Below are 24027 nucleotides of genomic sequence, written 5' to 3'. Positions count from 1 at the left end.
ATTCAGGAGTTTTGAAGCAAAGAAAAGGAAGAAGCTCCTGAGTTAGTGAGAGAATACACAGAAATAATCAGGTGCGACTGTGTGGTGGCAGCCAAGGGGACAATTAAGAGTGTGTAGCATCAAGGAGTCAGGATAGTGGTGAGGAGTGGTCTGGGCTGGCAGAGGATCAGGAAACAACTGGCCCATGTGGGAATCATGTGAGTGTCCAGGATCAAGACACAAGAGCTGGAGCAGCACTTGGATTCAGGCTGGAAAGCTTTGACATCAGTCCAATTTGAGCAGGAGCCAATCCCAAGGCAAGGTGAACGAAACTGTTGGGTGTTGCGAACCTACTAATTGTTATACATACCACTTTCTCTGACCCTCACAACAAACCTGCAAGGTAGGTATTTTATTCCTACTTTACAGATGATAAAAACTGAGGCTCATGGAGGTTAGTTATTAGCCCAAGGACACACATGCCTAAGTGGCAGGGCCAGGATTCAGAGCAGGCTGGCCTGGAGGCCTGAGGGACAGAGCTGGCATGAAGAAGGCTTAACCTTAGTGACTTAGCAATGGGATCAGTGTCTGTATCCTCCAGTCATGGTGTCGGGCCCAGTGTGCACCAACACCTGGGGAAGCTGCCCTGTCAGCCCTTACTGTAGCTTCATGTCTAGACCAAGAAAAGGGTGTGATGAGAGGACCCATGAGAGTTTCTCCACAGAAACAAAGAATTTGTTCTCCATATTGCCCCAGCCCTGGTCTCTTCCAGGCTTGAGACTAGGAGTAGAATCCTCCTCTACAGGAGAGAACGGTGTCTTTATATTTTCTCCTGCTTTTCTCCTAAAGCAAATCCTAGACTCACCCAGAGAAGGAAGACTTTCATTGGCAGATGGCAGGAGATGCTGGTGCCTAGCTCATCTTTTCTATCCAGGGACAGATTCCAGAGCTCTGTTCATATCTCCCACAGCTTGGAGGCTGTCTTTTAGCTCCCTTCAGAGCTATATTTTCAGGCATGAGGTTGCTACTCTGGTGACAAGGGCATTGCAAAGGTGGGAACCCCAGGTGAGAGTAAGGGAGCAAGAAGCCACCCACTGAGGAGGATGCTGGGACAGGGCAGAGCTGGGGTGCCCCAACCGGTTCAGCCCAGCCAGGAAAGGGCAAGTCAGATCTAGTTCAGCAGGGGGGATGGGTGGAGGAGTGGTGCTGACTCAGGGCCTGGCAAGTCAGGTGACAGCACAAGGACAGCTGTTGCCTGGGTGTTTTTAGAAAACTTTGGCTGCCAAAGACTCTCTCATGGGCTGCTTCTGCACCTACTCAGAAGCGGGCAGAGAAAGTGAGGGCATCTTCTCTATAATCAGCTCTAGGAGTGGGGAATTAGTATCTGGCCATACGCTGTTGATCTTTGTCATAATGTACCTAGAGGAAAACAAGAGCAGAAATTAGTCAAAAGGCCACTGTATCCCCCTTGGATCCTCTGAAAATCACTAATCATTTCCTAGTTCTTTTTAGGTACCTTGCCAGGAATTCAGCGTAGAGGTTAAGAGAACAGGCCTGAAGTCAGGAGGGCGTGGGATCAAAACCTAACTTTATCACTTATTATTTATATGACTTTGATCAAGTTTCTTAACTTAAAAGAAAACAAAACATACTTTTAATTATGGAATTTTCAAATATATACAAATCAGACATAATAGTATAATGAATTTCCATACACCTATTTTCCAGCTTGAACAATTATCAACCCACGGCCAATCTTGTTTTGTCTACATCCTATTCATCGCCCATCCCTCCAATTATTTTGAAGGAGATCCCAGGTATCATCTCATTCCATCCCTCTTAAACTCTTTAAACTCTTGTTTCCTCATCTGAAAATGGGGATTATAACAGTCCCTACCTCAAAGTATTAATGTGAGGTCATGCATTCAAAGGGCCAGCAAAATGCAGGAACTCAGTAAATGACAACTCGTATTATTAGATAAAATATAAAAATAGAAAAAGTCTCTGCCACCCTCCCATCTCTCTGCCTGTGCCCTTCTTTCCTCCTGGTGACCATTCCTTCAGCATCTGAGGAATCTCTCCCCTCTCAGCACCAGGCCCAGTGCTAACATCAGGACAGGGTTACGATGACCGCCCAGCTGTCCAGGCCGCAGGACAGGCTGGGAGCACAGGGTGCCTGAGCCCTAGGGAGGGGCTAGAAGGAGGCAGTGGAGACATGGGAAAGACGGATCAAAGGTACAGCAGCCTTGGGAGAGAGTCTGGCAGACAGTGGCCAGGTTTGAGCAGAGGTGCGGCAGGTTCAAGTGGCAAGGTCAACAGAAGATAGGAAAGAGAAAGTGGACAGTGTGGGAACATCAGGCAAAGCTGGAGTCATCCTAGGAATTCTACCAGAAGCAAGTATGTCAGTCAGGGAATTTTGGTTGCAGCACAAACTGATTTTGGCAAATAGAAGCAGAAAATAAACTTCTTGAAATGCTATTGGGAAGCTCTCAGAATTACTAGGAAGGCTGGAGAAACAGGCTAAGGAACTGGGGGGCAGAAACAGGCCACACATGCAGTCTGTTGAGGCCAGACAATGAGGCCATTGCTGCCCTCACTGGACACCAAAGAGATTCTGCAGCCTGCAGCACAACCATGGCCAGCACTGGACCTGGGAGGCCATCTGGCTCTGGGGCCCACAGGTGCCCTGGAAACCAAGTGCTGCTGTACCCTACTGCCTTCTCAGTACAGGCCCCACTGCGCCTGCTTCTTTGTGTCATTAGCCCCTGTGTCGAGGTTTCAGGCTGGTGCTTCAGACTGGTGGAGCCCAGCTCACGTCCTCATAGCCTAGATGTGTGTCTGGGGGCATTATGGGGGGCAAGTGCTGGGGAAGGGAGTATAGTGAGAGGAGGGCTTTGCATACTGAAAACTCATAGTGGAGTGTTTCCTCGTCAAAGGAAGGGGGTTCAATGCTGGGCAGTCAAGGACCTGACAAATGTCCATTACACAAGGAAGCAAGTGTGAATATGGGTGAAGGGTGAGGAACGGGCACTGGTGGGTACCAGGCAAAGAACCAGGATCTGCACTGGGCTGGCAGCAACACCAGTGCCCTCAGGCAGAGCAAAAGGTAGTGGGAGGCTGGATGCACAAGCTACGTGGGCAAGGGCCTGGCTTCCTCTTGGGTGTTTTGGACAATAGAGACGGCTATGCTCAGATATTATCTCGGCAGTGTCTAACTCAATTGGTACGTCAAGTGAGGGCTTTGATACCCCGTGCTTCTACCCTCTCTCTGGCTCCAGGAAAGAGGTGGAGCAGCCTGCAAATAACTGGGTGCTTAGTCCAAAGAGCTGGAACCAGAGAGGGCTGGGCAAGGGCTGACAGGTGACAGCTGAGAGTTGAGCACCAAGGTTCGTGAACAGATAATTCCATGATGTCTGAGCTTCCATGATCAAATAAATGTGATTGAATAAATCTGTCACAAATTTAAAAATTTGCATAACTATTGTTATGCTATGTGGCAATTAGGCATAAAAGGAAACAGCCAGAATCTGTATTCTTTTTATCAGACCAAACCAAATATTTAGGTTTTTTTCTTTTTCTTACTTTGCTATTATTCTGATCTCTACGAGGAGTATCAATATCAATTTCCTCTATCTGCGTGTACAATTTAATCCCCTCCTCACTTTTGTTTTGTTTAAAAATTTAGATCTGAGAGGCAGAGCACTGAGTTAATCATCTTCCTTACTTCTTAGCACACTGACCACTGACAACTTTAGCCTGGGCAAGGTCCCTCTCATTTTATTTCATTTTATATTTTTCCCTTCTTCTTCTCTCATTGCCCTCCCCCTCCACAGGTTCCTTCTCTAATGTGTTTGATGTATGTTATTAAATATGTATGAAACCTCATAAAATATAGTTTTGTATATTTTTAACTTACATGAAGGGCATTGTACTATAAATCATTTTCTGTCTCCTTTGTTTCAGTTCTCTATGTGGCTGAATGTGCAGCTAGTTACTAGCTTAACACTGCTATCCAGTATTCTACAGCATGTGGGGTGGGCCGTGGGCAGGCCTGCTTTAGGCCCAATAGCACAGCAGGAATTTTCTTACAAGGTAGATGGTAGACCCTTGAATGCTGACCCAGCCCCTCTCCAGGCCTAATCTTATAAAACTTAGTCCTGACTAGCAACTCATTAGACCGGTTTTCTCCCTCTGAATGGCCTGCACTGATCACCAGAATTTGAGCATATTTCTCTGAGGAACTAGGAAGGCATTGTTCCTTACTTTGCTTGTTTGCTAGTTTATTAGTACACTGAAGTGATAACAACCTTGACTTGACTTGGAAGAAATCACTTCCAAGATTTCTCCTAATACAGATGCAATTCAATCTAATTAATATTTATTGGGCCCCTATTATACACAAGACGCTGAGTTGTCATATTAGCCAATTTTCAAACCCAAGCCAACCCTTTATGATCTGGACTAACAATATGCATCCATCACATTTTATTTACTCATTCACCTAGTAACAGACACTTAGATTGGTCCCAATATCTAGCTTCCACAAACAAAGCCATGATGAATCCATACGAGAATTTCTCTTGGACATACCCAAGAGTGCCATTGTTGGGTCACAGGCCTGCACATCATTTATTAAATAGTGTCTGATTGCTTTCCAGAATGGCTGGACTAGATTGCACTCCCATCAGCTATGCATGAGAGTTCTCGTCTCTCTATATCCTTACCAACACTTGGTATTATCCATCTTTCTAATTTTTGCCATTCTGATGGGCAGAAAATTTTATCTTGCTGTTTTATTTTGAATTTCTCTGATTACCAGCAAATTTGAACATTTTTTTCCTATATTCATCTTATACTTCTGTGAATTGCCTGTTCCTCTTCTTTGTCTATTTTAAATTTGTATACGTGAGATGTAATTTTTATGATAATTTATTGAATTTCTTTAGTAACTTAAAGAATGGTTACGATGCGAGGTTGATCTAGAAGGTGGTTTATTCTCAATCAGATACCAAAGCACCTTAGTCTTAGAGAGTATTGCAATTGATCCTTACTTCTATAACCTGCTATGGTCTCCTGATCTGGGCATTTCCATAGGATTATGACCTCAGCTCAAGCACAGTGTTCAACTATGGGTGCCACATTCCAAGAGGGACATATGAACACCAGAATGGTGGTGCTAATGGTTATCTGAGAGTCATCTTATATGAAGAGTTAGCTTGGAGCAGCTTAGAGGAAAATACAAATACTGTCTTCAAATAGTTGAAGAGGTATCATGTGAATGTGGGAAAATGTTTATTCTATGTTGCTCCAGAGGACAGAATTAAAACAAATGGATGATGTTACAGGTAAGTGCGCTTAGACTCAGTATGTGACGCACTTTCCTGTCAGAAATACCCAGCCCTGCAATCAGCCCTCTTGGCATCAGCAAGCTCACTGGTGGTGTTCACACAGAGGCTGGACGGGCCATTGGTTGGTTAGGGCATTTCTGCTTGGAGCAGAAAATTAGTTCAGATGACTTCAAGATTTCTCCTAATACAGACGCAATTCAATCTAATTAATATTTATTGAGCCCCTATTATACACAAGACGCTGGGTTAGGTATTATAGGAGATACCACAGTGGTTCCTTAAGTGGTTTACATCTTGTAGGGGGAACAGAATCCATATTTAATAAACTGCTTGTCCTCCTGCCAGGTTTTTTGCATAGATTATTTTAATCTTCACAATAGCTTGATTTGGCAGCTACCGATAACCTCATTTTCCAGATAAGGAAACTGAAGTTCAGAATGATAAGTAATTGTCTAAGATGACCCAGCTAAAATGAGATGAAACATGGATTCAAGACCAGATCACTGTGACTGTATTTTATCATGCCATGAGTCTATGAATTTATAAGTCATAAACATAGCTTCATATTTCTTGGCTTGACACAGGGTCAAAGCATTCCCCTCTTGTCATTGTCTTTTTAGGTCTGATGGATCTTTCTCCAGGTCTTGACACTTGAGGATACAGTTTTCTGGAGAGATAGCTAAGGTTGAATTTATTTCTGTTCCATTGGGTTCCAAGTCTGTGCCCAGAGCAGCCCTTTTCTCACTGTGCCAGTGCTCCCCTGGGTTCTGCCTCTAGGAAGTGCCTTTTCTCTCCAACACCATTCTGTCCTTTTAGGTGCTTCTACGATTTTTTCCAATCCTCTCATGCAGGTCAAGTTGCCATACCCTGTGCTCTGTGCTGTCTCTCTCTCAGTTTATTTGAAGCCTTCTTTGCTCTTCAGAGCTCTGACTCCTGCTGCCATAAACATCCCAGTCCCTCTGATGGACAAAGTATGCCTCAGAGCCCTGTTTTGCGTTGATCCATCCAGGGGTTTACTATGCACAACTTAACGTTAAAAGAGAACCTCTACATTGGTTTATTTCTTGGTGCTTTCCATTTTCTAAGTAGTGTGAATTGAGCAGTTATTACTTTAATATACAGTTGAATAGCTGATTACTAGAAAATCAATAATCATCCTTTGCCTTGGATGATTCTTTTGCTTTCCTTTAGACATTAAAAAGAGGTTAACGTACATATTTACATTTTAATATGTAAATATGCTGTTCCTAGCCTAGTTAGGGTTCCTACTTGATCTAAAATCACTTTTAGAAGAGGCATAAAGTTGCAAAGATGGATTTAGGGGAAGTCTTCTCCTTTCTAGTATGTCCCCATGGATTAACAGAATGCGCTTCATGTCTCAAAATGTGTGATTTTTTTTTACTTATATCCCTCTAGATTTGCTTTTTTCAACAAGCCAATTTCCATTTACTTAAAAGTTTCCTGAGTTCTTGTAGTGGTAATAACATTTCTGAACATTAACTAAAGGCCAAACACTGTGTCTCGTTTAATCCTCATTCAACTCTATCATAGTTTCTATCTTGTTCTCACTTTACAGATGAGGAAACAGGTTTAGAGAGGTTAGGTAACTTACCTGGGGTCTCTTTTTAACAAAGTGACCCATACAGAACCTTAGGTCTAGCCATCTCAAAGACCATGTTTTTAAGCACTGTGCTGGACCAACTGCTCCCACATAGGTGAGTCAGGATTCATCTGCTGGAGTTGATGGTGTGAAGTTTTTTATAGGGGGTGGGGGGAGTTCTGCTGCCTTCAACCATTGAATTTCTTTCTTTGGTCTTTTGGTCTCATTACTCTTTTTTTTTTTTTTTTTTGTGAGGAAGATCAGCCCTGAGCTAACATCCATACCAATCCTTCTCTTTCTGCTGAGGAAGGCTGGCCCTGGGCTAACATCCGTGTCCATCTTCCTCCACTTTATATGGGACGCCGCCACAGCATGGCTTGACAAGCGGTGCGTGGGTGTGCACCCAGGATCTGAACCTGGGCCAACAGCAGCAGAGCACACGCACTTATCCGCTACGCCACGGGGAGGGCACCTCATCACTCCTTTTGATGACACCATTAAATCTTTGCAACTCAAGTCCGTTTCAATTCTTGCTTCTCCCACTTTTAATCTTCCATTTCTCCTTCTTCTGACCTATTCTTGTTCTTAGTTCAACTTCCTTTGGCACCATTTTTCTTCCAGGACGGCTTGTTGCTTTGATCATTTGTAAGTATTCTAACTTTACTTGCAATTTTTCTCCTTTCTTTTTCCTTATGGTGCAATTCATTGTTCTTACCTCTTAATACAGTAATCACTTATATTTGCATAGTGTTTCACGCTATATAAAGCACATTTACTTGCATTATCTTATTTAATTTTTTTTTTTTTTTTTTTTTTGTGAGGAGATCAGCCCTGTGCTAACATCCGCCAATCCTCCTCTTTTTTTGCTGAGGAAGACGGCCCTGGGCTAACATCTGTGCCCATCTTCCTCCACTTTATATGGGACGCCGCCACAGCATGGCTTGCCAAGCAGTGCGTCGGTGCGCGCCCGGGATCCGAACCAGCGAACCCTGGGCCGCCGCAGCGGAGCGCGCGCACTTAACCGCTTGCGCCACCGGGCCGGCCCCTTATTTAATTTTTAATACAATCTCATGAAGTACTATATCCTTTTGACATGTGAGGAAAATAGGCTTAGTGAGGTTAAATGATCACTCTTGTCCCAGAGCTACTCAGTAGCAGAGCTGGTTCTTGAGTCTACATTATCTGACTCCAAGTTTAGTGGTCATTCCACCACATCACAGTTGCTCTATTAGCCTTAACTGTATTTTTTGTTCACAGAAATAGACTCTAAAATGGAGTTAGGTGAGTTCTTCACATATTTTCTATAATTAATAAAATATTGCTTCAAAGGTATTATCTTTCCATTCACTTCTTTTGAATTTTCAATTTTTTTTTCTATATTTTGAAAATTTCTCCAAATTAGTATTGTTTTCTAGGGAAAAAACCCGGGAATCTCTGACTTTGTCTAGGGGTAGAATTTTTAATAATTAAATTTTTTTGTTTTGGTTCTCTGCAGGTTCTAAGTTTCCAAAAATAAATATGTACTACTTGTGAAATAGAAAGAGGGAAACCCAATTGATTTTTTTGCGGGGGGAGTGGTGAGGAAGACTAGCCCTGAGCTAACATCTGTTGCCAATCCTCCTCTTTTTGCTGAGGAAGGTGGGCCCCGGGGTAACATCCATGCCCATGTTCCTCTACTTTATATGTGGGATGCCTGCCACATCATAGCTTGATAAGTGGTGTGTGCATCCGCACCCAGGATCTGAACCCCCGAACCCCGGGCCACCAAAGCTGAGCGTGCAAACTTAACCACTACACCACTGGGCTGGCCCCGAAACCTAATTGATTTTTAAAAGTGCCATGGGAATTCAAAAAAGAAACAAATTCCTTCTGGGGAGAGTATTGGGGAAGACAGGCTATGGTGAGAACATTAAGCTGAAGGCTGAAGGGATGTAGGTGGGGTAAGGAGAGGATGCATTTCACATGGAGAGAACCACTTTAAGCATAAAATTAAGAAGATACATAGTAACTGTGGGAAAGATGACTAGTTCAGTTTGTCTGGAGACTAGTTTGTGGAAGCTAGGATAGGAAATATACTCGTTGGCTAGGGCTTGGAGCCCCTTAAGTGCCAACTGAGGAGGCCAGCATTTCAGAACTAAGGTATCCCTGGAGAAGACTAGAACAAACACATCCAGTGGGCTGAGGAAGGCTCATGCGGCAATAATTCTTTAGCAGGAGGCAGGACTAAGTCAACATATGCGGGCAGAGCAGAATATTGGCAGGCTATGGTGATAAGAACAGCGGTAGCCTCTGGGCAATCAGTATTTAGCATCAGGAAGGTCTAACAAAGACTTTCCTCCTGGAAGTGCCTGCGGGAAGACTGGGAGTGTGAACACAGAAAATAGACAGTTGTTAACAGGCAAAGTCCCCGAGACTGGAGGGGTCGGTTTCACAGCAAGGTGATGACAGAGCAGTGGGGCTGCCATTCAAGGGAAGACTCCATTCGTGAGAAGAACAGAGAGAGCAAAGGGCGGAGGGATTAAAGAGCAAGAAACAGGTACAGAGACTGGAAAATATATTCGGGAAGACCGATAAAGATGATCCTGAGTCAGTATCTCTTGAGGCAAGGATTTCTTACAAGCTGTAGAGGCAGGGCCTAAAAATTGTAGCTGACAACTGGAACCATGAGCTGGTCAGCTGCGCGTTTTCTAGAAAAATACAGAAATAATACCTTAATTAGTAGTACAAACATATAAATGTATCTGTTTTCTCTCTTGGCTTTGCAAATATTTGAACTAGATCCTTTATTGAGCAATTTTAAAAAAGGCATAAACCCTAAGCTAGTACTAAATTGGCATTTTCTTTCACTAGTTTTCAACTTTTATCAAATATTACTTCACAACTCTAGGTTTACCTTTTAGGCCTACCTAGACCCTCATTTTATGCTTTTTTCCCTAGAGTCAAGAGATCCTCCATGCCTTGATCACTCCAGCCGCCTTTAGGGGTAGATATAACTTGATGCTTAGGCCTGACTCCAGCAAAAACCTTTAATTAACTTTAGGGAAGCCAAATATTAAGTACTAAGCCTCCCAATTCTCACCTTCATGCAATATCATGTCCTGTGGAGGTCGTCTTCTCTTTTCCCTTGCCCGTATGCTACTGAACCAAAATGAGTTTGCTCCCTGGTGAGTTAAAACCAGACTTTCCACCAGAAGTTGTCACAAAAAGTAAAGTATATTTGCAGCTAATGGGAGACTACTTGAAATCATTTCCAAAGTTGTGGCCCTCCAGGAACAAAGGGAAGCAGGTCCTTTTATTTCAGATGGGGAATTAATATTTAAAAACGACGTTTTGTCATGACATGTAAAGGTGGGTATTAGCTGGCGCAGGCGCAGTCTGAAAACGTGCTGTCACTTATGTTGCGCGTTATGCTAATAAGGCCTAGGCTCCTCCTGAGGCAGAGATTCTCGTATTACGATGAGGAAAAAGGGCATTTTCTGGTCATCTGCGCAGGTGCTGCCCTTGCAGTGGGGCCCAAGCTGGTTCAGGCCAGTTGACACTGGTATGTCTTCTCCATATAGCTCTGAAAAATAACCTTGAGGGAGTGTTAAGCACCTTTAAACTTCCTTCGAGCTGCTTAGGGAATGCACCGGTGACACATATCGTGCTGGGTCTGCCACTAATAGTGTGACCTCTGGCAAGTCCCTAACCTCTCTGAGCCTGAGACTCATCTGTAAATTATGTACAGGAGTTGAATTATGATTTAAAAGATATGACAGCTCTAAAATTCTATGATCCTGACCCAATAATAAATAAAATCTGCTAATAAGTGTAGTTAACTCCTAAAGTTTCAGAACATGGCGTCCATGGAGAAAAGGCTCTAATTGATAAAACTGTTGGAAACAACTGGGACAAAGGATGAAGTGTTTTTTTTAAATTTATTTTTCATTTTTAGCTGCCCTTTATCCCCAAAATTTATGTAGTGGAATTAATTAGGCTTTCTACATTTAAAAATCATGACACTTCTAAAACGCTTTACAACATTGGGGCTTGAGTTAATCGAACTTATTAAAGGAAGAATCAAGCTAACACTGCAGATTTTCCTGAGGCGCTCCATGTTGACTCTGAATTGATGACAGACCTGTGAAGCACTGACCATAGCTCATTTTGTGATTTGCATAGCTAGCCTATTTTAGAATTGTTGGTATTATCATAATAAGACATTCCCAACTGGAGAAAGAATGATTCATAGACGATAAGATTGAAGGGACACGAGCAATCACAGAAACAAACCCAAAAGGGAGATGTATTGGAGGAGAGGAGCATCTTCAGTAACGAAGCTTTACGGGTGGTTGGGAAGGACGAATGTAAGACAAGTCTTTAAAGACTAGAGACTGAAAAATGATTACCCTAACTGCCTGAAAGACTAATTTTAATTACACATTAAATACACAAACATTTTGGTGGTGGTGGTGGGTGTAAAAATGTCGTTTTACTTCTTTCTTAATCCCTGTTCTTGCTTTCCAGATGTCTCAGGGTTTTCTCCTGTCTCAAGTTGAACCAGCCCACCAGGTTCAACTACTCTGGCATCACATCCCAGGTATGCTTCGGAGCGATGAAGCACACTGAGAACGGAAGGACAGGAGTACGAATATTTAAACCATAGAAAGAAAGAAGAGGAAAAGGGAGGATAAATGAGACTGTTGGGACAGAGGGAAGGAAGGGTGTAAGACGTACGAAAAGAAAGTGCAAGGAACAGAGCCTCGGGTTGCGGTCAGCTTCACTATCCTTCAATTTTGGACACCGGTGGTTCGATTTTGGCGGCAGAGAGGGGCCTTGCCTCCTCTGTATAGCTCTCTCGGGCTCCCCTCGTATTCCAAAAGGACGGCCAAGGCCTGGAGCGAGTGCTCTGCGTAGAGCACAGCACCGAAGCTTCCACTTCGCGGGGAGGTGCTCCCTGCGCCCAGGTGTTCCTGAGCCCTCCTCTCCTCGCCCTGAAAAGCAGATTACATCATCCCAACCTGAGCAGCGTGGCCAGTTTTTCCATTTCAAACGCCTGCTCTCTTGAACGCCAACTCTTGCTTAAGTAAACCGGGATAGAGCTCTAATGGATCCCCTGTCACGACTAGCCACGAGGGAGGGCAGCCCAGGATGCATTTCACTTTAGCAAAGTGGCTATTAAATGACCCAGGGCGCTACTTTTTCTCGCGTTTACGAGCTACACAGGAATACACGGCTACCCACGCCCGTCACTGCGCCAAGACCCTCAGCTAGACACAAACGACACACACGACCCAGAGAATCCCCAGCGCAGCCCGGAGAGCGACCCAGGGATGGAAAAACGGGGTCAAGGGGGTCTACTCCAGCGTGCCGCGCCTGCGCAGTCACTAGGCAGCGCCTCCTCGCGGGGCGTGCTCGTAACGCCGCACACCCTATCAGGCGGCCGCAGGGAACGCGCCCGCGGCCTCACCCTCTCGCGCCCCGCCCCTCTCTCCTCTCCGCCAAGCCCTAGACCGAGGCTCCAAGACCAGAGCGCGCCACACTCCGCCCCCGCGTGCCCCCACAGCCTCTGGCGCGCGTGCGCAGAGGCGGACCGCAGGGCGAGGGCGCGAGGGGAGGGCGGGCGTACGTCCTTCCGTGCGTCTCAGGCAGCGCGCACGCCGGCGTGAGAGGGCACGGGGAAAAGGTGGCTCTGGCCGGGGCGGCTCGGCTTCCTGTGGCTATGTAGCTGAGCTCGTCGGCTCGGGGTTCTACTTTGCTGCCGTCGCCGCGTCCTAGCGTGGAGTTGCTGCTTGGGAGAGAGACTGTCCTCACGCCCACCGCGCTCCCTCGACGGCAGAGCTTGCTCGCTCGCCCGTGGGAGCGTCCCGGCCGAGCAGCCCTGAAGGGGGAGGGGAGGCCATTTTGTCCCGACCGACTCCCCGGAACCGGGCGGAGCGGCTGGGAGAGGCTGCGGAGCCGCGGTCGCCGCCCTCAGAGGCACCGGACGCCGCACCGTGGGGGCTTCCTCGACGAGGCCGTTCGTAGGTCGCCCGCGCCCTCTCGAGACCCCCGTTTTCCCACGCCTCCCCGGTTCTCCGGCCTGAGAACGCCCGAGCGCGGAGTTGGCCGTAGTGAGAGGGACCGATCCCTTGGGGCCGCCGGCGGCGAGAGCCTGAGCCGCTCCTCCCAATGGCGAAGAAGACGTACGACCTGCTTTTCAAGCTGCTCCTGATCGGGGACTCGGGAGTGGGGAAGACCTGCGTCCTTTTTCGTTTTTCGGATGATGCCTTCAATACCACCTTTATTTCCACCATAGGTAAGACCCGTGGGAGGATGGTGGACGGTCTGTGTAGCTGCAAACCGTTTCTTTTACTCCAGACATCTTGCTTCCCGTAATATACGCCTTTGTTTCAGCGATTCCGATTCCAAGCGACAGACCAAGTTGCTGTTTGAATCGGCATCGAGCTTACTGGGGCGGGGTCTTCCCATGCTTTCCACCCGGTCTTTCGCTTTCAGGTCTCCCACTCTGCTCCGTGCCTGCTGTTACAAAATATGCAGCATTTACAGCGTTCCAGAATCCTATTTCTTTAAGCGACTAGAGTGGCCTTTTCCATGTTTGTGTGGCGTTCCTAGATGTACGATATTTTTAAGGGATTTGTTTTAGTGGTTGGGATTGAAGCAGTAGTAGTCATTTGGTAAAAGCCTGAATTTATACTTCAGGGCAAAGAGAAAATTCTCTATGGTCATAACTTAGAGTAAACTTGAGGATTTGTGTGTGGAATAATTAAAGCAAATTAGAGGGGAAAAGTGAGTTGCCCCGCGTTGACTAATCCATTGATGTGTCAAACAATCGGAGGCTCTTCGTGCTTGGAGTGGGACTCTGGCATGTTTGCCTCACAGTGCTTTTCGAGACATCCACAGAAGCAGTAATCTAAGGGCGATGATCGGTTTCTGTCCTCACACCCGAAAGAATGAACTTCTCCCTTCGATTTTACTTCACGCTGGAATTTACAGGAAAGTATTCTGCGAGACACAGCCCTAGGACTTCGAATGTACTTTCACCTTATGTTTCAGAATTACTTAGTGTGGAAGTAAGAGCTAAAGATTGACGGTTTTAGTCGGTTTCCCCTTTAGGAAAAGAAAAAAGAAGGCTCTAGGAGAGTCCCTTTCGACTCTGGTTAGAAAATGTAGTGGCATTAACATGAATTGTGTTAAATGAATTGTCTGTGAAACCCATTTTTTCCCCCCACACAATATATTTCTTAAAGGACGTATGATTGCTTTTGTCACTTGGAGCCCAGCACTCAACATTGGGGCAGTGCAGTGAAACCTATTTTAACCCATTTTAAGTGTAACTAGTTCTATATTGAGGCGATTTTAAAAAGCAACTGGTGTCTTTTTTGAACTCTGGGAATTGTCAAAATTAAAACTAATTTCAGATAATCTGTAGCATTACTGGAATCATTGATTTAGATTTCTTAAGACAAATATTTATCACCTACTCAATTCATTCTCATAAAACTAATTATACTGAAATTAAATTGGGCAAGTGACCATTTTAAAATGATTTTGATTTTACTCCTTTTTGTGGGGGGAGGGATGTCATCGTAATCGTAATCATTATTTCCTGAGTATCATACTGTTCCCTGTCATAAATTTCATGAAACTTAGAACTTGTTTTCTGCCTGTGGGTTAACACTTCCTACCACTAAATTTGCTTTTAATATTCCACTTTTAGCTGAGGCTGGGTGGATCAGGTGGTTAGGTAGTTCAGCAAATATTTATTGAGCACCTAATGCTAGGCACTGTTTTGGGCACTGGGGGTAAGTGGTGAACACAATAGACTCCTTGAGGAATGATCTAGCGAGGACAATCACAGTAGAGTGTGGAAAGTGCTATGATAGGGGTAAGCATAGGGAGGAGGGGTGACTCGCTTAAATTGTGAGGAGTCTGGGTAGGCTTGCATGGAGATGATATCTAAAATGAAGCCTGAAGGACAAATAGGAATTGGACCAAAGGAGTGGGATAGGCCCTGTCTGGAGAAGGGAGCATAGAGTAAACCTGTAGTAAAATCAGGGATTTAATTCATGTTGTCAACTTTAACCTGCCATTGAGAAGGGTGGGGGTGGAGAGTAGGAAGCAAAGCATTAACTCCATGTACTTCAGTCTTTTTGTAATGGGTACATGCCCACAACTAAAACCCAATCCTGTAAGATAATGACTTAATTTTATGTAGTCCTTTTGCTAGGGAAAATGTGTGGTGATTTTGGATTAAGCCTGCTGGATTGGAATCCTAGTTCCACAGGTTACTAGTTGTGGGACTTGGGCAAGTTACTTAACTTCTGCTTCTGTTTCTTCTTTAAACAGTGTTAATAATTGTGTCTACGCATAGGGTGTTTGTGAGGATTTTATGGGTCAATGAGAGTAAAGCATGGTGCCAGGCACACTGTAGGAGCACAGTGCATATTAGCTATATATATATAGAATATGTGACTCTTCTGCTGCTGAAGTGTGGCAGAACAAGTTACTGTAGGGATTGAATGCTGTGCATACAGTAGTGACCCAAATATTTGTTAGTGCTCTGATAGACAGTTTCACTTTAGACACTGAAACTTTCATATTTTGATATAAAAATGTTTGATATGGTTGATATTTTGATATAGAAGATATATTGAACAGTGTAAGCTGAGAAATGAATAAATACAGAAGTATAAAATTCTCAGTACTGTACAGCTCCAGCACATTGCATGTGTTGGCCCTGTGTGTAGGTTTAGAAGTCTACTGTTTTCTTCAATCCGTGCTATCCAACAGAAATATGTGAGCCACATAGATAATATTTTTTACTAGTCACATTAAAAAAAGTGAAAGAAATTAATATATTTTAACTCAATTTTTTAATCCAAAATATTATCATTTTATTATGTAATTAAGATTAAAAGTTATTTAGATATTTTACATTGTTTTTCTCCAGTGCATATGTTATCCTTACAGCTCATTTCAGTTTAGATTAGGCACAATCTGAGTGCTAATAGTCACATTCAAGTCACAATTCAAGTGCTCAGTGGTCACATGTGGCTAGTGGCTATCATAATGGACAGTTCATATCTGAACAGTCTCAACTAGCCAGTTGGCTAATGTGCAGATATCTAGAAATACTTCAAATGTATACTACTTTTAGGACATTTTAATTTTTATCAGTTGACTGGAGTTGTTTCTGTTTTTGTTTTGTTTTGCTTTTTTTTTTTTTTTAATTTAGAGCATTCTCTAGTTATGAATGATAGTGAAATTTGAGTTGTCACTTGATTGTTAAAGCCTCCTGAGATGTGAAGTAGTAGTTACCTTGCAGGTGTTCAGAAGGGCCCAAGTGCCAATATAAGGCAGGCCCTCATTATTTCAGGCACAGTCATTTTAGCTCCTTACTGATTATTGATTCTTGGAAGAATTTTTATAGGCTTATGGTGCTTACTTATAGCGCTTACAAAGACTACTGTATTTAAATTTTTCTGTGTACTTTCAATCCCCACACATCTATATCAGAACTTATGTATGATATTTATGGTCAGATTTATTGCAGACAGAGTTGCAAAGACATGTTACTGGTATGTTCCGCACTCACCAATCTCAAAATGAATCCAAGGGCACAAGAATATAAGTTGCACAAGGGAAGAGATCTTTGTCTTTTTTTTTTTTTTTGCTGATAGGTGCTAAGCACCTAGAAGAGTCCCTGCATTTAATGGGTTCATGATAAATAATGAGTGAGGGCTGGCAGACAGGTAGTACAATCAAGATCCTCTAATATAGAATTGTGATCAGTTTTATTTTAATATTTTCCTTTCTACCTCCTTTCTGAGCATTATATATGTGAAGTAGATTGGGATTAGATTTTACTGAAAAATATTAGCTCTTTGGCTAATATAGTAATTTTAGGGTAGAACTGGTCTTGGAAATTCAAAGATTGTTTGAAAAGTGTTTGCTAAAGAGAGTTACTGGTTTTGGATGAGTGGATTTCAGTGGTTGATTTGACCATAACCCTCTTGGCAGTATGAGCTCAGGAAAGCATTACGCTTTAGCCATATAGTAGTTTCATGGACTTGTCCCAAAGCAGAAATTTTAGCGGACTCTTTTACTGAATGTGCTGCCTTTTGGTGGTGTTAATCCTCCCTTCACCCCTAGACTTATTATTACTTTTTCCATAGGGAATATCTTTCATTGGGAAATGGAGTCTCTGGGCTCCATGCAAGAAATTAGTAAGAGGCTCTTGCCTCTGTGAGAGGTATAAAGAATGCATCCTTTTTGTTGTCTTACTGAGTGTTTTTGCTAAGTTTTGGAACAGTAGGATGGTTCCACTCACCTGCATTTAAGAACTGGTAGATTAAATTTTTAGAGTGGAGCCCATTTTATATGGAGAGGCTGCTTTTTAGAGAAATGAGCAAAACCTCTGTCATATTAATTGTGTCTGGACTTTGCTGTGATACCAAGGCAGTGGCTCATGCTGCAGAAATGCCAGAGTTCCTGCTGAATTTCTTTCATTTGAACACATATTTTTAGGATTGATTAAAAACTACCCAGACATTTTCTCAAAGAAGGTATACGCATTGCCAATAAGCACATGAAAAGGTGTTCAGCATCACTAATCATTAGGGAAATGCAAATCAAAACCACTATGAGATGTCACTTCACACCCATTAGGATGACTGACATCAAAAATGAACTTTGGGGGGCTAGCCGGGTGGTGTAGTTGTTAAGTTTGCACACTCCGCTTCAGTGGCCCAGGGTTCGTGGGTTCGGATCCCGGGTGCGGACCTACGCACCGCTTATCAATGCCATGCTGTGGCAGGCGTCACACATAAAATAGAGGAAGATGGACATGGATGTTAGCTCAGGGCCAATCTTCCTCAGCAAAAAAAAAAACCCCAAAACAAAACAAAAATGAACTTGGTCATACAATTATCTGTTCAAGTCCCTGCTTTCAGTTCTTTTGGATATATACCTAGAAGTGAAATTGCTGGATCACATGGTAATTCTATTTTTAATTTTTTGAGAAAACACCATGGTGTTTTCCACAGTTTTACATTCTCACAACCACTGCACCAGGGTTCCAATTTCTCCTCATGCTCATCAACACTTGTTATTGTCTGTTTAGCAGCATTCTTCACAATAGCCAAAAGGTGGAAACAACCCAAATGTCCATCGAGGGATGAATGGATACACAAAATGTAGTATATATGTACAATGAAGTATTCAGCCTTAACAAAGAATGAAATTCTGATATGTGCTACAACATGGATAAACCTTGAAAACATTGTACTAAGTGAAACAAGCCAGACACAAAAGGACAAATATTGTGTGGAATTACTTATATGAGGTACCTAGAATAGGCAAATTCATAGACAAAGTAGAATAGTGGTTGGGGACTGGGTAATGGGGAGTTATTGCTTAATGGGTACAGAGTTTCAGTTATTGGGGAATTATTGCTTAATGGGTACAGAGTTTCAGTTTGGGAAGATGAAAAAGTTGTGGAAATGGATAGTGGTGATGGTTGCATAACTGTGAATATGTTTAATGCCACTGAATTGTACACTTTAAAATGGTTAAATGTGCAAAAAGACAAATACTGTATGATTCCGCTTATATGAGGTATCTAAAGTTGTCAAATTCATAGAAACAGAAAGTTGAATGGTGGAGGTAGAATAATAGTCCCCCAGGGACTGGAGGGAGGTGGAAATAGGGAATTGTTTAATGGGTATAGAGTTTCAGTTTTGTAACATGAAAAAGTTCTGGAGATCTGTTGTACAGCAGTGTGAATATACTTTACACTATTGCACTGTCCAGTAACACTGGTTAAGATGGTAGATTTTGTATGTTTTGTGTGTTTTCTTACCACAAATTAAAAAAATGGTTTAAATGATAAATTTTATGATATTTTACTACCCCCCCCCCACAATCCCAAAAAGCAAAAACTGTCCTACACTTGACCCAGCTTTCTAATTTTTATTTATTTATTTATTTTTTCCCCCAAAGCCCCAGTAGATAGTTGTATGTCATAGCTGCACATCCTTCTAGTTGCTGTATGTGGGACGCGGCCTCAGCATGGCAGCGGAGCGTGTGCACTTAACCGCTAAGCCTCGGGGCCAGCCCTTGACCCAGCTTTCTAAGAGAGCATTTGATCGCAGATGGCCCCTCATTGTTCCATGCGATAGTTACTGTTGACCAGTGGTCATTGAGTCAAGAGGATCCGTTATGGTACTCTTCCATGCTTTAGTGTCACTGGTTTATACTTTTAGATGTTGAAGGCACATTTGTCTTTTTGTTGTGTGTATCTACATAGAACTCCTTGGAGTGTTAGAATCATGGAATGTTAATGCAGGAAAGAGCCCTGCAATGAATTTTAAGAGTCAGGAAACTGAGGTTGGTTGGGTGAAGTAACTTCCAAAAGATTATATGGCTAATTAGTGAAAGAGTTTTGACCAGAATCCAGATCCAGGCCCGTTCGTGACCATGTTTCTCATTCTGAGAATTTCATTATTTTGTTTAAAAAAATTAATGCTAAGATAATTCTCCTACTCATCAATTTCAGTTTGAAAAGTGGAGTTGCAGATGTTTTTGTTGTTGTTTTGTTTTTGTTTTGATGGGAGTGGGGAGGTAACAAATCTCAGCACCAAATATCAAGGGAGTTTGTTCAGGATACTTGCCCTTTGCCAACTTAGAGCATAACAGAGCAGAGCTGAGCTGATAATGTTAGGAATAATTATTTTTTTTTATAATTTTTTTTTTAATTTATTCATTTATTTTTTCCCCCAAAGCCCCAGTAGATAGTTGTATGTCATAGCTGCACATCCTTCTAGTTGCTGTATGTGGGACGCGGCCTCAGCATGGCTGGAGAAGTGGTGCGTCTGTGCGCGCCCGGGATCCAAACCCGGGCCGGCCCAGAAATAATTATTTTCTTTTCAAGAATTATGATGTATAATGGTATACAAGATGTGGCAAAGAAAATACTGATATTCCAGTTTGGTTTGTAAAAGGCAAAGAGTGATAGGAGAAATACTGGCAATCTGTTGCAGCTTTTACCAGTACAAGGTTGCCCAGTCAGTGCTGTGGTAGCAGCTGTGATTAACAGAGAAATAGAGGCTTGTCGAGTGTTGATTTACAAATAAGATCGTTATTTAGCACAAAATATAAATTGTGTGATTAGCTAACGAGATCTGCATGGGAAAACTGCTTATGGAGATGGTTCAGTCATCAAGGGAGAGTTTAAAGGAGCTACAGAGTGTGTTGAGGTTAAAGGAATGTTGTCTGAACCCCGTAAGACTGATAAAAAAGTCCTGTAAAGGTCGTGGATTTGTTTTCTTCAAATAGATGAATATTGGGGGTTAATGAATAAGTTCTTTAAATATGAATTATAAGAAAAGGAATTTGAAAAGATGACTAGAATAAAATTTTGGTGAAGAAAACTTACCTGAAGGGAAATCTGAAATGATAAAAAAATTTTCTTTAAAGACAGTGCCATATATTTTGGGTTACAAGCAGAAGTGATTACTTGATGTTTATCGTTCTTTCCAGAGATGAAAAGTAATATGTTTTTGGGAAAACAGCAACTGGTGATGGAACACTGAATTTCCAGTATGACCCAGAAACAGCATCCAAGGTTGTAAAACATTAGAAAATGGAAAAACCATTATTCTGGAGACTGAAAAAGTACAACGTATCAAAATCAACAGAGGACAGTGTTCATTTGTTTCTTTCATATCAATAGCAGTGCTTATGCAGACTTTTTTAATTCAAATTTTATTAAGGCAATTATAGATTCACATGCAGTTGTAAAAAATAACACAGAGGGATCCCTTGTGCACTTTGTCCAGTTTCTCTCAATGGTAACATTTTGTGAAACTATGGTATAATATCACCATCAGGATATTGACATCCGGTGCAATACACCAATCTTATTCAGATTTCCCAAGTTTTACTTATACATTCATGCGTTGCTTCATGACGAGAATATGTCCTGAGAAATGCACTGTTAGGCGATTCTGTCATTGTGCAAACATAGAGTGTACTTACACAAACCTAGATGGTATAGCCTACTACACACTTAGGCTATATGGTATAGCCTGTTGCTGCTAAAGTAGAAACCTATACAGAATGTTACTGTACTGACTACTGTAGGTGCTTGTAACACAATGGTATTTGTGTATCTGAACTTAGCTAAACATAGAAAAGGTTCAGTAAAAATACAGTATAAAAGATAAAAAATGGTACATCTGTATAGGGCACTTAACCATGAATGGAGCTTGTAGGACTGGGAATTACTCTGGGTAAGTTAATGAGAGGTGAGTGAATGTGAAGGCCTAGGACATTACTATACACTACTGTAGACTTTATAAACACTGTACACTTAGGCTACACTAAATTTATAAAAAATATTTTTCTTTCTTCAATAGTAAATTAACCTTAGCTAACTGTAACTTTTTTATTTTAAAATAAGAATAAAAATATAGTATAGTAAATACATAAACCATTAATAGTCATTTATTATTATTATAATAATATACTTTTATACAACTGACAGCACAGTAGGTGTGTTTACGACAGCATGTCCACAAACACATGGGTAATGCATTGCGCTATGATGTTACAAGGGCACAGGCGATAGGAAATTTTCATCTCTTATAATCTTATGGGACCACCGTTGTATCTGGGGTCTCTTGTTGACTGAAACCTCATTATGTGGTGCATGACTGTACAGGCATACCTCAGAGATATTGCAGGTTTGATTCCAGACCATTGAAATAAAGCGAGTCATGTGAATTTTTTGTTTTTCCAGTGCATATAAAATTTATACTATACTGTAGTCTGTTAATTGTGCAATAGCATTGTGTCTAAAAAAACAATGTACATACCTTATTTAAAGAATACTTATTGCTAAAAAATGCTAACCATCATCTGAGTCTTCAGAGAGTTGTAATCTTTTTGCTGGTAGAAGGTCTTGTAAAAAACGCAGTATCTGCAAAGTGCAATAGAACGAAGTATGCCTGTACTTTTGTGTGTGTGTGTGCATGTATTAAATTCCCTACAGTTTTATCACTTGTGTACATTCATGTAGCCCACCACAGTGATGATACTGAACTTCCAAGGGACAAGGATCCTTCAGGTTCTTTTTTAACTATACCTCTTTCTTCTGGTCCCCCTCCATTTCTCCCTTCCAAAAATTTTTACTCCATTTATAAAATTTTGTCATTTCACAAATGTTATATAAATGGAATCATAAAGATGTGACCTTTTGAGATTGGCTTTTGTTCCCTCAGTATAATTCCCTGGAGATTCATCCAAGTTGTTGTTTGCATCACTTCTCTTTTGTTGTTGAGTAGCATTCCATGGTATGCATGCATTTACCATAGTTTGTTTAACTATTCACCCGTTGAGGAGCATCTGGGCTGATTCCGGTTTTTGGCTGTTATAAATAAAGCTGCTATGAATATTTGTGTATAGGTTTTTGTATGATCATAAGTTTTTATTTATCTGAGATAAATACCCAATAGTACAATTTCTACGTCACATGGTAATTACAGGTTTAGTTTTATAAGAAATTACCAAACAGTGCCCATACCCTTCTACATTCCTGCCAGCTGTGTATGAGTGATCCAGTTCTCTGCATCCTTGCTAGCATTTGGTGGTGTTACTATTTTGTATTTTAGCTATTCCGGTAAGTGTGTAGTGATAATCTCATTGTGGTTTTAATTTTCATTCCCCTGATGGCCAGAGGTGTTGCAAAGTCTTTTTATATCCTAAATTTGCCATCTGTATATCCTCTGGTGAAATGTCTGTTCATGTCAGTTGCTCATTTTCTAGTTGGATTGTTTGTTTTTTTTTTTTTTTTACTGTTGAGTTTTGAGAGTTCTTTATACATTTTAGATACTAGTCCTTTGTTGGATATTTGGTTTGCAAGTATTTTCTCCCAGTCTACAGCTTGTCTTTTCTTTTTCACATGGGCTTTTGCAGAACAAAAATTTTTAATTTTTTATATATATTTTTAATTTTAATTTTTTTAATTCAGGTAACATTGGTTTATAACATTATATAAATTTCAGGTGTACATCATTATGTTTGTTTCTGTGTAGACTACATCACGTTCTCTACCCAAAGACTAAGTACCGTCCATCACCGTACACTTGTGCCCTGTCACGCCTTTTGCCCTCCCCCACTTCCCCTCTGGTAACCACCAATTTAATCTCTGTATCTATGTGTGTGTTGTTTTTATCCTCTACTTATGAGTGAAATCATATGGTATTTGACTTTCTCCGTCTGATTTATTTCACTTGGCATAATACCCTCAAGGTCCATCTGTGTTGTCACAAATAGCAAGATTTCATCTTTTTTTTTTTTTTTTATAGCTGAGTAGTATTCCATTGTGTACATATACCACATCTTCTTTGTCCAGTCATCCCTTGATGGACGCTTAGGTTATTTCCAAGTCTTGCCTATTGTGAATAATGCCTCAGTGAACATAGGAGTTGCATGTATCTTTACGCGTTCATGTTTTCCTGTTCTTTGGAAAGTACCCAGCAGTGGAATAGCTGGATCATATGGTAGTCCTATTCTTAATTTTTTGAGGACTCCTCTCTCTGTTTTCCATAGGGGCTGCACCAGTTTGCATTCCCACCTGCAGTGTATGTGAGTTCTCTTTCCGCCACATCCTCTCCAACACCTGTTATATTTTGTCTTGTTAGTTATAGCCATTCTGATGGGCTTGAAGTGATAACTCATTGTAGTTTTGATTTGCATTTCCCTAATAATTAGTGATGTTGAACATCTTTTCATGTGCTTGTTGGCCATCTGTATATCTTCTTGGGAAAAATATCTGTTCAGATCTTTTGCCCATTTTTTAATTAGGTTATTTGTTTCTTTGTTGTTGAGATGTATGAGTTCTTTATATATTTTGGAGATTAAGCCCTTATCAGATATATGGTTTGCAAGTATCTTCTCCCAGTTGTTAGATTTTCTTTTCATTTTGTTGATGGTTAAAAAAATTTTTAATTTTGATGAAGTCTTTTTTTTTTTATGGATCATGCTTTTGGTGTCTAAGAACTCTGTCTAGTCCTAGATCCTGAAGATTTTCTTCTGTATTTTTTTCTATAATTTTTA

At 41.8% G+C, this 24027-nt stretch overlaps 1 protein-coding gene across 2 annotated transcripts in view; it reads left to right on the top strand.

Moving 5' to 3' along the window:
- The first annotated feature begins 13059 nt into the window (after positions 1-13059).
- Positions 13060-24027, top strand: part of RAB10 (RAB10, member RAS oncogene family) — an 80446-nt gene continuing 69478 nt past the window's right edge. For both annotated transcript variants that reach the window (XM_058551631.1, XM_058551630.1), the window contains exon 1: positions 13060-13204. In XM_058551631.1, coding sequence (XP_058407614.1) covers positions 13078-13204 — 127 coding nt within the window. In that variant the 5' untranslated portion in view covers positions 13060-13077. The remainder of the gene's footprint in view (positions 13205-24027) is intronic.

The sequence above is a fragment of the Diceros bicornis genome, chromosome 12 (assembly GCF_020826845.1).
Source record: "Diceros bicornis minor isolate mBicDic1 chromosome 12, mDicBic1.mat.cur, whole genome shotgun sequence".
NCBI lineage: Eukaryota > Metazoa > Chordata > Mammalia > Perissodactyla > Rhinocerotidae > Diceros > Diceros bicornis.
The sequence above is the reverse complement of the archived record's forward strand: the minus strand, read 5'-3'. Positions and strand labels throughout refer to the sequence as shown.